The following is a 16,983-nucleotide window of genomic DNA, read 5'->3' as shown; positions in this document are numbered from 1 at the left end:
TCGTCCATTTTAATGGGACAACCCTAATGACAACGAAAGCACTCATGTATACTGCATACTTGCACAGGGAAGCATATATTTTGTAATGACGATTAGCACTCATGTATACTACATAATTGCACAGGGGAGCATATATTTTGTAATGATGATTAGCACTCATGTATACTACAAACTTGCACAGGGGAGCATATATTTTGTAATGACGATCAGCACTCATGTATACTACATACTTGCACAGGGGAGCATATATTTTGTAATGACGATTAGCACTCATGTATACTGCATACTTGCGCAGGGGAACATATATTTTGTAATGACGATAAGCACTCATGTATACTGCATACTTGCACAGGGGAGCATATATTGTGTAATGACGATTAGCACTCATGTATACTGCTTACTTGCACAGGGGAGCATATATTTTGTAATGACAATTAGCACTCATGTATACTACAAACTTGCACAGGGGAGCATATATTTTGTAATGATGATTAGCACTCATGTATACTACATACTTGCACAGGGGAGCATATATTTTGTAATGATGATTCACACTCATGTATACTGCATACTTGTGCAGAGGAGCATATATTTTGTAATGACGATTAGCACTCATGTATACTACAAACTTGCACAGGGGAGCATATATTTTGTAATGACAATTAGCACTCATGTATACTGCATACTTGTGCAGAGGAGCATATATTTTGTAATGACGATAAGCACTCATGTATACTGCATACTTGTGCAGGGGAGCATATATTTTGTAACGATGATGAGCACTCATGTCTACTCCATACTTGCACAGGGGAGCATATATTTTGTAATGATGATAAGCACTCATGTATACTGCATACTTGCGCAGGGGAGCATGTATTTTGTAATGATGATAAGCACTTGAGACATGTACACTACAAACTTGTGCAAGGGAGCATATATGTTGTTATGACAATGAAAGCACTTTTATAGTACACTGTACATATGAAGCGGAGCATATATTTTGTAATGACAATGAAAGTACTTTTGCAGACTAAGTATGTGTGTAAGGGAGCATATAATTTGTTATGACAATGAATGCACTTTTTTCGACTATGTACATGTGTAGGGGAGCATGTATTTGTAATAATGATGAAAGCACTTTTATACACTGTGTGCATGCGTAGTGGAGCATATATTTGCATTGACAATGAAAGTAGTTTTGTACACTAGATATTTGTGAAATGGAGCAGATGTTTGGTATTGACAATGTTTAGTATTGACAATGAAAGCACATTTGTACACTGTCTGTGTATGAGAGAAGGTGAGCATATTTTGTGCAATGGCAGTAAAAATCCTTTTCGTACACTGCATATGAGTGAAAAAAAAATCATATTTTGTGCTATGACAATGAAAACACTTTTGTACACTGTCTGGGTGAATGAAGAGGAGCACATTTTATGTAATAACAAAGAAAACAATTATGCACATTGTCTAAACCTGTGTGAAGAGAAGCAAATTTTGTGTAATGACAATGATTACACTGATCACATTGTCTACATCTGTGTGAAAAACATGCTAGCCTATGATGATTTAAAACTTGTGTACACTATAATTTTAATGTTTAACTTAATAAATTTATTACTACAGTAATTCGAGACACAAAAATATCTCATCTGCTGCAGTATTTGATACATTCAACAACAAAAAGTGACTGTAACAATTAATGTGTCCTTTTATGATTTTTAATTTTTTTCTCACAAGAATTCAAAAGAATTATGTCCCTTTTCTGGAGCTTTTCATAAAATCATGTTAAGTGTTCAGCAAAAGTGTATTATTTTTGTTACTTTTTCTTTCTTTTTTTTGAGGGAGGGGGGGGGTCTTAATTATTCTTGTTGCTGTTATTGTTTGCTTGTTATTTTGGTGGTGGATAATTTGATTTTTTTTAAATTTTTGGTTTCAAGGAATATCATTCTGATTCATTTAACATTATAATCAGTATTGCTCAAGTTAAACTGCTTGCTCCGTGCGATTTTCAACTGAGAAATTTTAGTCTCAACAGCTGAAGCTCTAAATAAAATTACTCATGAATGGTTTCAGTTATAAATTTAAAGCAAGCTATTCAGGCCTCCAAATGAGGCAGATAAAATGTTGGTGAAAACTCAGAAGATATCATCCAATCACCATTAGTAGCAAGAGACAAGATAATCCTTATGTGAATATTTATACAAAATTTGAAAGCTATATTTTTAGTGTTTACGAAAAATATATAACAATACACAAAAAATATATAGGAAATTAATTAACTCATGTAATGGCTAAAATGAAGTTAAAATCTTCTGCAAGTCTGGCAATATGGCACTCACATAATATTATAAACAATAACATTTAGTAAAAAAAAGTATCTTGAGCAGACAAAGCACTGGTAAAAAATATGCATAATTACATCATTAAAATCATAGAACAATATGGAGCCATAAAGATCTAAAAAACAATAACAATAACGGAAAAATAACCTCCAATATAAATCACAGAATAATAACCTTCAATATAAATTACACGATAAATAATATCCTTGTTAGAAAGAAAAGTCAGGGACAAATTTAAGAGCCAGAGTCTTCATAAAAAATAAACTCTACCACCAAATGTATCTATAAAAAATACCCTAAAAAATATAACTAGAGTGCCAAAGAGTCTATATCACTCACATGGTAATTTTGGGCTGTTTCATAAAAAAACACACATGGTAATTTTGGGCTGTTTCATAAAAAAACACACATGGATACAGGGAAGGCACTTCCAAATCTGATCTATGGTTGTGTATTTTTATACAGTGAAAGTGTAAGAGAAAACTTAAAATTGCCTTCACAGATGGTTACCCCATTTTCAAAGATCCTTCCCTGGATAACATGTATGTTTTAATGGAACAATTCTAAGCATAATGTTAACTGATGGTCCGAGGACACAGTTATCGTCCTTTATTTTCGTCGTCTACAAATATAGTCCTTAGTGTGGAGTGTATAACTTGCAAATTTTTTTCATACTCTTTCCAAATTTTTTTCTTTAAATTTTATGCATGAAATATTAAGCATGACCTGATTTGCCATATGTTTATAACATGTCACAGCCCAAATACAACCATTTTATTTCTATAAATGATGAAAATGTATTTCATAAAAAAAACAATAAATACAAATATATCATGAGTTAACAAAATCACACCTAATCTGTAATTAGATAATAAGTGGGTCAACCATTCTGATAACCAAGTCCAATGGCAATAAATAATTTCTATAAATGATGAAAATGTATTTCATAAAAAAAACAATAAATACAAATATATCATGAGTTAACAAAATCACACCTAATCTGTAATTAGATAATAAGTGGGTCAACCATTCTGATAACCAAGTCCAATGGCAATAAATAAATAATGATGACAAATACTTGCATTAATTTGACCAGTGGTTTCAGAGGATTTTTTTAAAAAGTTTACAAATGGCCAATAACAACGATGAATGCCAAGTAATGGCAATATTTTAAAGCAAAAATTATTTTATAAGAAAAGCAAAAATGCCATATTAATTTTTTACAAACCGCTTAGCACCTGAAAATTCAGAAATATTTGTGAAAAATGTCAGATAAAAATTGCATATTTACAGAATTAAAAGGCACATAGAAAGCATACAGTAAGTACAATGTTTGGAACACTAGCAAATTTCAGGGCATCAATCATATACTGTAAATTCACACTCGCATTCTGAAATTTTTTATATGAATTAAACAGGATTTTTCTCAATATCGCAAAAATTAAAATCGCATTTTAGTCTAATATGACAAAATCGCAATAATAAATGCACGCAATAATTTCTGAATTTACAGTAACTGTAGAAATAGCAGTATTCTCCACCTGTTTTGATGTCAGCTGATATAAAACTTAATTAAATTCTTTTCTATGGTTACATTAGAAGATAACACCTGTATTTGAACAACTGCCAGCATTAATCAATTAGAAAATAAATAACTTGCATGCATAATTTCACAGTACCCAAATTGCAGCAAGTAACCAATTTGCACCCATTTGGAAAAAAAGTAAAATGTTTAAAAATTGACTTTTAAAATGCGCAATTTAAAAAAGTCGCAGGAATCCATTTCTTACAAAATGCAAACTAAGCATGGACTACTGTCAAATTTTTCTAAAAATTTGGAAAAATAAATCAAAGCATCAGTTATTTGATTTGTATGGATGCAAAGTTAAGCATGTATGCAATTTAGGTACTTCTCATTACAGAATCTTGGATCGTTTGGAAGTTGGTTCGAACCCATTTTTTTCTACGTTTCAGTATGGATTCAATATCAAATTTGTGGAACTATATTGTAAATAAGCATATATCTACAAAAATCAATACAGAATGGAAACTTTTGGCTTTTTTTAAAACTAAACAAAAGGTGAAAAAATTGTCAAAAAAGGGGCAATTTAGGTACCCTCACAGTATATGAATTAGCATTTTACTTGAACATCAAGATATTTTTAAGTAATCATCTTTAAAGGTTAATAGCACTGGGATTCTACAAACTGGATGATATGAAAAAATTTAACAATTATGTATACCCTAGGCAGATTTTGAGAAAAATACCAAGTAATAAACTTATAATGCGCAAATACATTCATATGTCAGACATAAAAACACAGAATCCAAATAATCCATTTTATACAAATAATTTAAACATAAAAGCCCTATAAATAATAAAATGAGATCTAGAGAAACATATAATCTCTTCACATGTATTTTCAACAAAAAAAATACCATAAGAATATGCACATAAAATTACAACTTACTCCAACACTATATATCTCTTTAAAATGTTCATTTTAATCAAATTTAAGATTACTAGATTTCATTTCCTGGTCTTACTCTATTTTGTGGTATGATGTGTGGTTGTGTTATATATCTATGTATGTAAAAATGATATTGCAAATGCAGAAATTTGTGTGTGCATTTATTATTTTGATTGTTAGTCAATCAACATAAATGCCAGTTTAATTATTGTGATTACAGGAAATGCTGCATACACAAATAATGCTATCAAAATTTAAAATGCAAGCTTGTATTTTTGTGACACCTATCTCATCACAATTTTTGCAATAATAAAAAAATTTAGCAAAAATTTCAGAATTTACAATACCTGTATTTGTTTGATTATCAAATGATTTATTTTAATAATTAATTTAAATTTCACACTCTACCAATTTTATTCCCATAATGTTGTCACCATAATCATTATTTATTTCATCATTCTATAGAGACTTAAAAAGAATGCCTTCCAGTTTCAATACTATTCTGTGGTATAATGTTGTGGACATTATATATATTATTATATGTGGGATAAATTAACAACTTGTGGGATATTATTTTTGAACAACCTATCTGCGGACTATATCATAACTGCTGGATTTATCAACTGTCAACTTTGACATTCTCATTATTCATTGGACAAACTTTGATAATCAACTTGGAATTTTCATTTGGAAGTGACTGGAATCAGTAGACTATACAAGGTTAAAGAAAATTGGACTTAGAAATGTATCTGTGTATCTGTCTGCAAGTTAATTTAATCAAATTTTTGAATAAAATTCCTTTTGTTACATTGTTGGTTGGCTGTTTTCTGTGAAACCTTATTGGAGTGGGAACAGTTGTCAGTGTTAAATTTACCCCCTGCTTGCATTGCCTAGTCTTGCATTGATTTAGAACTTAATATTTTGTAAAGTAACCTATCTAATTCTGAAAACCATATGTTGACCTTGAGATGTCTTTCTTATTTTGTTGTATTGTCAAATACTGCCTTATTGAAACATAACTAATGCCTTGTTTCATTTATACTGAGCTATCATATTAATAACACTGATCAGAGGATCTGGATGGGGTTTACAGAGAATAATAGCCAACAAAAAAAATAGGGAAAAATAATCCAATAAAATAAAGAATAGAGAAAGATGTACTACAATACAAAAAATAAATAGGGAATGTGTCCATGAGATACAGATGATGCCCCCGCTTGCATATAATGTTATAAAGAGACATAACTCAAGAACTGTAAAAGTGACGCTACCCAAATTTGTACTTGATCAGAGTTTTGTGGTAATTAGCATTGTGTATACGTTTCATAACATTTAGTTGAGGCAAACTTAAGTTAGAGAACCGAAACAAAAAATCCAGCAATTTTTCCATTTGTAAAGGGGCATAACTTTAGAACGATAAAAGTGACGCCACCAAAGTTCAAACTTGATCTGTGTTTTAAGGTAATAAGCATTGTGTATAAGTTTCATAACATTTGGTTGAGGCAAACTAAAGTTAGAGAACGGAAACCAAAAATTTTGCAATTTTTCCATTTGTAAAGGGGCATAACTCTAGAACGACAAAAGTGAAGCCACCAAAATTCAAACCTGGTCTGTGTTTTAAGGTAATAAGCATTGTGTATAAGTTTCATAACATTTGGTTGAGGCAAACTAAAGTTAGAAAACAAAACAAAAAATTAAGCAATTTTTCCATTTGTAAAGGGGCAGAACTCTAAAACAGTATAAGTGACGCAACCAAAATTAAAACTTGATCTGTGTTTTGTGGTAATAAGCATTGTGTATAAGTTTCATAACATTTGGTTGAGGCAAACTAAAATTAGAGAACGGAAACATAAAATTCAGCAATTTTTCAATTTGTAAAGGGGCATAACTCAAGAATGGCAAAAGTGATGCCACCAAAATTCAAACTTGATCTGTGTTTTGTGGTAATAAGCATTGTGGATAAGTTTCATAACAATTGGTCGATGCAAACTAAAGTTAGAGAATGGAAACCAATTTTGGGACGTACGTACGTATGTACAGACGTACAGACGGACAAGGGTAAAACTTAATGCCCCCTCCGCTACGGCTTTGGCATAAAAAGGTGAAAATGGCCTTAGAATTAAAGTAGCAAACAATGAAGACCCCAATCCAGACGAACAACATTAAATCATTATAAAATAATAAACATACAAACAGTCCTATACATAATCAAACGTACCCCTGACAAAGTATCAAATAGGATTTCTATAAAAAAAAGATGAGACAATTTTTTAATAAATGATATTAATAGTACTATTTACCAAAATTACAGTAAAAATATTGGTGAATACTTTACACATTAAATATCAGTCAAAAATATAACTGTAATAAAATACAGATTTCATTTTAAATGATGTCTATGATGATAACATGTTGTGCATATTCGCAACAAACTGTCAAGATAAGAAATGATTTTTTGTGGTCTGTTTGCATAATATAAACTTCTGAACAGCTAGGAACTTGAGAAATGGCACCGGTCAAATTAATTGCACTATTAACAGTACAGACTAGGTAAATCTTGCTACATATTCACATATTTCCAGTTCTTTTTTTTGGAAGTTACACTTTAATTCTTTAATTTCATCTGTCTTTCATTTCTTTAGTTGTATTTCCAGTTCTTAAGTTGACTCTGTAACTCTTCACAACCAAGCCTGTTCTTTACATCAAACTACAAAGTTACATAAACAAAAATATCAAACTCCATTGTGTCAAATTCAGGGGAACACAAACTCCTTTGTATCAAATTTAGGGGGAACACAAACTCCTTTGTATCAAATTTAAGGGAACACAAACTCCTTTGAATCAAATTTAGGGGGAACACCAACTCCTTTGTATCAACTTTAGGAGGAACAACAACTCCTTTGTATCAACTTTAGGGGGAACACAAACTCCTTTGTATCAACTTTAGGGGAACACCAACTCCTTTGTATCAATTTTAGGGGGAACACAAACTCCTTTGTATCAAATTTAGGGGGAACACCAACTCCTTTGTATCAAATTTAGAGGAACACAAACTCCTTTGTATCAACTTTAGGGGGAACACAAACTCCTTTATATCAAATTTAGGGGAAACACCAACTCCTTTGTATCAAATTTAGAGGAACACAAACTCCTTTGTATCAACTTTAGGGGAAACACAAACTCCTTTGAATTAAATTTAGAGGAAACACATACTCCTTTGAATCACCCTCAAACTTCACTGTTCTTTACTCTACCTTGAGTAAATAATGAAATGTGTATTGACCAAAGAAATCAATTAATGGGAGATAACTGTGAAATTACAACAAAGATATTTGTAATTATCTCCCTTAAAACTGCTGCTTTTTTTTAAACAATTATGTTCAACATTTTATCAATTTGACAACATTTCAATGCAACTTATATGATATCTTTTCTGTCCATCTTACTCTCTGTTACCAATACAATTTTCAGGGCCTAAAGGTAAAAGGAGCAACTTGTAGGATATCTTTTTGCTTGTCAACATTTTTTCTAAGAAGGTAAAATTGTCTTACTACATTCCTAACTAACTCTATTTTTAAGAAGATCTTCAGATATCTTTGTGTACCAACTTTAGATTGTAGATTAATATTTATTGAATCTGATTATGTTTAAAACATTTTCCTTTAAAAGCCTACATTAAGAGTCCTGAAATTTGGTTCCACTTTCCAATTAATTCATCTATTTTTTCACACTTGAAATTCTGGTTATGTTAAAAGTTGACAAAGATGCAATTTCAACCAAATTTGTGCACTAAATTTATGAATTTCAATTTTTAGCACTAGGTTGAAACCACTTTGTTTCAACCTAAATATAAACATAAATGAACCAACACCTTGTGGTAATACAAGCTGGTCAAAGTATGCTTGAGATCTCACAAAACATGTTTAACCCCGCCACATTTTTGTGCCTGTCCCAAGTCAGGAGCCTCTGGCCTTTGTTAGTCTTGTACGTTTTTTTTAATTTTAGTTCATTTATATGTTTCGGGGTTTATTGTGACGTCCATTTTCACTGAACTAGTACACATTTTTGTTTAGGGGCCAGCTGAAGCCCGGCTCCAGATGCGGGATTTTCTCGCTGTGTTGAAGACCCATTGGTGGCCTTGGGCTGTTTTATGCTCATTGGTCGGGTTGTTGTCTCTTTGACACATTTCCCATTTCCATTCTCAATTTTATTTGATTGTCATAAAACCTCATAAATCCAAACTAAATGTAAACAATCCAACAACTATAGATAAAGGCTTACCTCAAAACATCTAGTTATTAAAGAATGGAAAATTTCTGGCAATCTGTGTCGTGGAATGTACTGGTGCGGACTAATATCTTTTGTTTTTATCTGCAAAATTTAACGTTAAAATGATGAGATTGTCAAACTGAAAGATACAACTAGGGTAATTCTATCCTGAGTCAGACATACCTCTAAGTCATACATTTTCATATCATTATTCTATTGTAACAAATTAAAATAAATGCAATATTGAGATATTGGCACATTGTATTAGAGAAAAATCTAAATTTGCTGATTAATACTTTTACAGCAAGATTACCCGATTATTTGTTTTTCATTTTATGTTGGAAATTCCTTTATTTCTGCATGTTTTTTTGTTTGCTTCATTGATGCACTTCTGTTGGACATTTTATGTCATGAGCAGGTATCAACTGTGTTCAAACTTCAAATAATTTTTTTCTAGTGACAATGATTATTATGAAAGTTATTTAAATACATTATAGTAGATCATTTTTAAGGTGTATGATTTTTAGACATGTTATTTGTTGATGTCCAATTCAAGGGAAAAGGTGTCCATCTTCAGGGCAAACTCAGAGCAGCAACTTGATACATTTTATGATTAGATCAAGGCATTTCTGATGACATCTATGATATTTATTGACTTCTGATGGTAGCTCCATAGATATTCCAGATATGTTACAGTATTCCTATGCTCTAATGAAGGTACAGGGCTAAATGTCATTCTTTCTTTATACCACATCTGTTTTCCTATCAGTATTTCTCACATTATACATTCTAACCCCCTGCATGACCAACAATCTCTAAGGTTACATACCTTTTCTATCAGTTTGGTTTTCTGGTAGTGTCTTTCATTATACCACATCTGTTTTCCTATCAGTATTTCTCACATTATACATTCTAACCCCCTGCATGCCCAACAATCTCTAAGGTTACATACCTTTTCTATCAGTTTGGTTTTCTGGTAGTGCCTTTCATTATACCACATCTGTTTTCCTATCAACATTTCTAACGTCATGCAACCTAACCCCCAACAGTCTGATCCCCCAGTTAACCTTAAGCCGTCGTCTCCATTCATTATCTATAAAAAAAATAAACAAGACTCTTTGGAGTGCTTCAAACATTTCAGACCTGGAATCAATAATTAATCATGCATATTGTCAATCAAAATGTATTGACCATGGTGGTCTAAATGTTGTTTCAAATCATGCAAGTCCTTCACAGGGCATTCACTAACAAGTCTGTCAGTAGCTTCTTTGTATGACCAGATGATGAGAAACTCTAGACAGTAAAGCTTCATGCTTACTTTGATACAATTTGAGCTACAGTGCTGCCATAAACATATTAGATAATCCCTTATATGGCCATTACATTTACTGTAACAGCTCCTTACTGTTGTCATTATTGCTATCAAATGGTCAAATTATTAAATGTATTGTATCTAATATTTCACAAGGAATGAGATAAATGTCCTTCTGTGTCCATATTTATACATGGAAAAAGTCAACAGTAAGTTATTCCTACACAAAAAAAAAAATATTTTGCTGGTATTCTAGCTGCATGTACTATCTTTTCTACAAAATGAAATAAGTATAAGTATCATGCAAATAAAAAGAAGAAAAAAGACTTTATATTAGATCATCATCATTATACCATAAGAAAAAAAAAAGATATGACACTATTTCTAAAGTAAAAAAAAAAAGCTCCAAAAAAGACTGAAAAAATTGTAACTCTAAAAATCTTGTCGTACACTAAAACCCCATTGGGGATTTAGAAAAGTTGGCAGGTATAAAAGATGTATTCAACCTTCATTTTTAGGGGAGGTAATTAAAATACTAACTTCAAGGCTTCAAGGGTATATTTTGGGAGAACATAGTTGTTTTCTGTAAATGTAAAATCATGAAAATAGTTTAACTCACCAATATAGACTTTATTTGATTAAATACTGTAAAAGCAGAAATTTTCGTGGAGGATTTAATTTTGTTTATTTCGTGGAAAGAATATATCCACGAAATTAAAACCCCCACGAAAATTTAACCTACATATAATGTCACTTCCATTTAATGGAAACCACGAAATTAAATCCCCATGAAATTTTATATAGAGACAAAACCACAAAATTTTAACCCCACGAAAATTAATGTTTCTACAGTATGCAAATTCTTCAATGTGTAAAGGTTAAGTAAACTTTAAAATACAATTTTATAAAAAAAAAATATATTCCAAAAAAGGTGAAATGGGAAGTTTGTGCTGATGTGAGTTCAGGTTTAATTCATCACATTTTGTGCCTGTACCAAATCAGATTGTCTGGACTATGTGTTTTACATTGTGTTTATCTTTGTTTGTCCAATGTTTCTGGAGGAGTCAGGTGCTGGCGGTTGATGTCTGTTGTGTTATATTTCTGGTAATTGCTGTTATGCCTTTTATATGTTTAATCCATACCATCCCTGGTATAAATCCTGAAGCATTTTTTTTTAATTACTGAGTCACTTTATTTGAATAAACAGATGAAACAGTGATCTAAATTATGCAAACTAAATAATGTAGAAAAGAAATTTGAAGATAGTGCTATGAGAAATAAACTCTTGGGTTATCATACATGGGAACAGACACTGCTTACTAAAACTCATTTCAATGAAGAATATTTAGACTCACCTCTGGTGGTGTGAGACATGAGGGTAGGGACTGCTTGATATACCCAACATCAAAGTCTGTATTCCTGGGTACTAAGACTTACCTCTGGTGGTGTGAGACATGGGGGAAGGGACTGCTTGATATACCCAACATCAAAGTCTGTATTCCTGGGTACTAAGACTTACCTCTGGTGGTGTGAGACATGGGGGAAGGGACTGCTTGATATACCCAACATCAAAGTCTGGGTACTTAGACTTACCTCTGGTGGTGTGAGACATGGGGGAAGGGACTGCTTGATATACCCAACATCAAAGTCTGTATTACTGGGTACTAAGACTTACCTCTGGTGGTGTGAGACATGAGGGTAGGGACTGCTTGATATACCCAACATCAAAGTCTGTATTCCTGGGTACTAAGACTTACCTCTGGTGGTGTGAGACATGGGGGAAGGGACTGCTTGATATACCCAACATCAAAGTCTGTATTCCTGGGTACTAAGACTTACCTCTGGTGGTGTGAGACATGGGGGAAGGGACTGCTTGATATACCCAACATCAAAGTCTGGGTACTTAGACTTACCTCTGGTGGTGTGAGACATGGGGGAAGGGACTGCTTGATATACCCAACATCAAAGTCTGTATTACTGGGTACTAAGACTTACCTCTGGTGGTGTGAGACATGAGGGTAGGGACTGCTTGATATACCCAACATCAAAGTCTGTATTCCTGGGTACTAAGACTTACCTCTGGTGGTGTGAGACATGGGGGAAGGGACTGCTTGATATACCCAACATCAAAGTCTGTATTCCTGGGTACTAAGACTTACCTCTGGTGGTGTGAGACATGGGGGAAGGGACTGCTTGATATACCCAACATCAAAGTCTGTATTACTGGGTACTAAGACTTACCTCTGGTGGTGTGAGACATGGGGGAAGGGACTGCTTGATATACCCAACATCAAAGTCTGTATTACTGGGTACGGAGAGAGACAAATTTGATATCAGGATATGCTTTCTGATGGGGTCCAGGAACAACATATTGGAAGCTGAAAAAAAATCTTTTATCAAAACAGTGGTTCTAGAATTACAAACATAATCAAGTAATAAGAGGCTGTCAAAATGATAGGCACCTTGGGTTTTTATTACATTTACAAGTGTTCTTTTAAAGCAATGAAGTGTCATAACTTCTGAACAAAAAAGTGAAAATCATCAATATTGAATATGACAAGATAGTGGTAAAAGTAAAAATCATCGATTTCAAATTTGACCTCCATTTTGTTATCCTTAACATATTAAAATTTGAAAAGCATTTGTTGAACAGACCTCAAGTAATTGCACAGAAATAAGATAAACAGCCATTATCCAATCAATCAAGGACCATAACTCCTGAACTGCAAAAGTGAAACTTGTCAATATGGAACATGACCTGAATTTTGTCATTAATTAACAGCACATTAATGTTTGAAAAGCATCTTCATCTGTCAATTATTCTTGTACTATAACATGGTTTAAGTCACTGTGACCTACATATAACTTACTAGTCCAATATAGGTAGATAATTCCACATTTATCATGAAGATAAATAACAGCATCTAGTATTTGTAAAAGGTATTCTTGTACTATAACAGGATTTAATAACATTCTGCTCTGCAGTAGATCTTCTAATGTCCCTCCTGTAATGGAAACACAGTAAAAGTTACCATCAGGACCTGCTCTCACGACATCTTTTACTCTAAATTACAAATATTTGTTAACATTGCTTTACAGTGTAATACATAACTGTATTAACAACTTGTCTCTATTGGCTTGTAAATATCAAATAATTAACTGACTTCTTTGAATCTTTATTGATGGTTTTTCTAACTTGTCAATTATTTGGTTAATGGGAACGCATTTACCCAATTATAATTAAGTTAAAGTAATTAAATTTTGAATTCAGTTTGGAGAATTGAACATTATTAAATTCCTCGTTATGGAAGTTGGAATTCTTTTAACCTCAAATTTTGTGGTGGTAGTCAAGGTACAAGCATGACTTACAACATTAAGTATGAACAGCAAAGCTCATATCTTTATCAACAGATGTGTCTTACTGGCAATCCCAAGCTTGACTACCACTGATGTGTCTTACTGGTAATCACAAGCTTGACTACCACCAATGTGTCTTACTGGCAACCCCAAGCTTGACTACCACTGATGTGTCTTAATTCACAAGCTTGACTACCACTGATGTGTCTTACTGGTAATCACAAGCTTGACTACCACCAATGTGTCTTACTGGCAATCCCAAGCTTGACTACCACTGATGTGTCTTACTGGTAATCACAAGCTTGACTACCACCAATGTGTCTTACTGGCAACCCCAAGCTTGACTACCACTGATGTGTCTTACTGGTAATCACAAGCTTGACTACCACTGATGTGTCTTACTGGCAATCACAAGCTTGACTACCACCAATGTGTCTTACTGGTAATCACAAGCTTGACTACCACTGATGTGTCTTACTGGTAATCACAAGCTTGACTACTACTGATGTGTCTTACTGGCAATCACAAGCTTGATTACCACTGATGTGTCTTACTGGCAATCACAAGCTTGATTACCACTGATGTGTCTTACTGGCAATCACAAGCTTGACTACCACAAATGTGTCATACTGGTAATCACAAGCTTGACTACCACTGATGTGTCTTACTGGCAATCACAAGCTTGACAACCACTGATGTGTCTTACTGGTAATCACAAGCTTGACTACCACTGATGTGTCTTACTAGCAATCACAAGCTTGACTACCACCGATGTGTCTTACTGGTAATCCCAAACTTGACTACCAATGATGTGTCTTACTGGCAATCACAAGCTTGACTACCACTGATGAGTCTTACTGGCAATCACAAGCTTGACTACCACCGATGTGTCTTACTGGCAATCCCAAGCTTGACTACCACTGATGTGTATTACTGGTAATCACAAGTTTGACTACCACTGATGTATCTTACTGGCAATCACAAGCTTGACTACCACTGATGTGTCTTACTGGCAATCACAAGCTTGACTACCACTGATGTGTCTTACTGGCAATCACAAGCTTGATTACCACTGATGTGTCTTACTGGCAATCACAAGCTTGACTACCACAAATGTGTCATACTGGTAATCACAAGCTTGACTACCACTGATGTGTCTTACTGGCAATCACAAGCTTGACTACCACTGATGTGTCTTACTGGTAATCACAAGCTTGACTACCACTGATGTGTCTTACTAGCAATCACAAGCTTGACTACCACCGATGTGTCTTACTGGTAATCCCAAACTTGACTACCAATGATGTGTCTTACTGGCAATCACAAGCTTGACTACCACTGATGTGTCTTACTGGCAATCACAAGCTTGACTACCACCGATGTGTCTTACTGGCAATCCCAAGCTTGACTACCACTGATGTGTATTACTGGTAATCACAAGTTTGACTACCACTGATGTATCTTACTGGCAATCACAAGCTTGACTACCACTGATGTGTCTTACTGGCAATCACAAGCTTGACTACCACTGATGTGTCTTACTGGTAATAACAAGCTTGACTACCACTGATGTGTATTACTGGTAATCACAAGTTTGACTACCACTGATGTGTCTTACTGGCAATCACAAGCTTGACTACCACTGGTGAGTCTTATGTAGAGGAAATGCACATCTGGTGTATCAAAATAAAAGCCTGGTATCTTTGATGATGTTTTTGTAACCAAATTTTACATCAAAAGTTATCTGACTTCACCTCAGGGCCACAAAAGACTCAGAAAGTTAAATGTTAAAGTAATTTATCTTATGCGGATTGGTAAGCAGAAACAGTAACACAAAGAACAGTTATGGGAAAGTGGTACATATACATTGCTCTCCTTTAGAATAAGGTACAGATAGGCTTATACCTTCCTACAGAAAAATATGGTACAGATGTGGCACCTACCCCTAAAGAATGTGATACAGATGTTTGCTTACCCCTAAAGTATGTGTTAATAATGTGTTATTTTCCTCTAAAGATTATGGTAGATATATTGCCTAACTCTTTAGGATTGATGTACATATGCGCTGCCTAACTCTACTGAACATGCTGAATGTGACATGTGTTGCCTACCTCTAAAGAATGTGGTACATATATGAATTTCCTCAATATCGTTGTAGACAGCAGCCCATATATGATCTACGATATGTTTATGTTGTCTGTTGAACAATTTCTTATATACTGTATTGTCAATGTCACAATCATAGTTCTGGAATTTCACCTGCAAAATACGTTCAAATTTTTTATGCTTTAATTTGTTTTTTTAGAAAATCATCCTACCTGTTTCTTGGAAGATTGTGAAAGTACTGTTCATTTTATCTGTAAGTTTGAACAGATGAACAAGAAAATATAGAATGGACAGAAAAAGTTAGAAATCAATCCATATTCTATGTCTCATACCCAAGGCTTCCAAAACGGTCATATATGCCGGACATTTGTATAATGTCCGGTAAAAGTCCGGCTGGGCAAAGCATGAAACGGTCATCTACTTTTTAGTTTTCAAGGCTTTAAGAGACGGTCATTTTAACATAAATCGCGATCTTTTTGACCCAACGTTTTGCCTTTAACAGCCACACATTTCCGGTCATAAAAGTGACATGATCATTAATTACTATCAAAACAACCCCTACTTTAATACCTTCTCATTTTAATCAATGCTAATTAGTTGTCGAACAGCTGAAATTTACCTGTTCAGGTGACAGGTAAACTATTTTGAACCAGACATTGATCGGTCTATTCAAAGTTATTTTCTTACATTTCAGCGGTTTGCATCTAATTAATTTAGTCAAAAAGATTTAAATTATCAGAAATACGTTTACAAATATGATTTGAAGAAAAAATTAAAAAGGTGAAAATGAAACATCGTCATAACCACGTTGTTTGAACTAGAGAAAGTCTCGGTTTGAACTAGTGCACGTGTGCACATGTGCACAGGTGTGAAATTTAATTATGCATCCTAATTTCTTCAAAAAATGCTTAAATTGTCATTGATACCTCTATCTCATGTTTATTTCGAATATTTTCTTGAAGAAATAACGTAGAAGGAGCTACTTCCACTCATTCATGCTTTGCAAACGTACACGGAATTTACGTATCCGTCTCTGGTCCATGTTTTACCATTGTCAAGATAACATCCGGTATAAGATTTATAAACGAAAGTAAAGTTTTTGACAACGTTATTTTGCACAAAT

General features: G+C 33.5%; 1 protein-coding gene across 2 annotated transcripts in view; it reads right to left on the bottom strand.

The window, feature by feature from the left end:
* Positions 1-1,845: 1,845 nt before the first annotated feature.
* LOC127725176 (uncharacterized) overlaps positions 1,846-16,983 on the bottom strand; it is a 36,456-nt gene continuing 21,318 nt past the window's right edge. Inside the window, exons 7-13 of one of the 2 annotated variants that reach the window (XR_007992819.1) lie at positions 15,866-16,013; positions 13,268-13,402; positions 12,639-12,775; positions 10,038-10,178; positions 9,098-9,187; positions 3,341-7,523; positions 1,846-3,198 (exon numbers count right to left, since the gene is read on the bottom strand). Coding sequence is in view for 1 of the 2 variants with exons in the window: in XM_052232024.1 (XP_052087984.1) it covers positions 7,455-7,523; positions 9,098-9,187; positions 10,038-10,178; positions 12,639-12,775; positions 13,268-13,402; positions 15,866-16,013 (720 nt within the window). In the remaining variant the exon portion in view is untranslated. Of the gene's footprint in view, positions 7,524-9,097; positions 9,188-10,037; positions 10,179-12,638; positions 12,776-13,267; positions 13,403-15,865; positions 16,014-16,983 lie in introns of both variants that reach the window. The other variant, XM_052232024.1, reaches the window with a different exon arrangement.

This window comes from Mytilus californianus, unplaced genomic scaffold (assembly GCF_021869535.1).
Source record: "Mytilus californianus isolate M0D057914Y unplaced genomic scaffold, xbMytCali1.0.p SCAF_15, whole genome shotgun sequence".
NCBI classification, from domain to species: Eukaryota; Metazoa; Mollusca; class Bivalvia; order Mytilida; family Mytilidae; genus Mytilus; species Mytilus californianus.
This window is presented reverse-complemented; position numbering and strand designations above follow the sequence as displayed.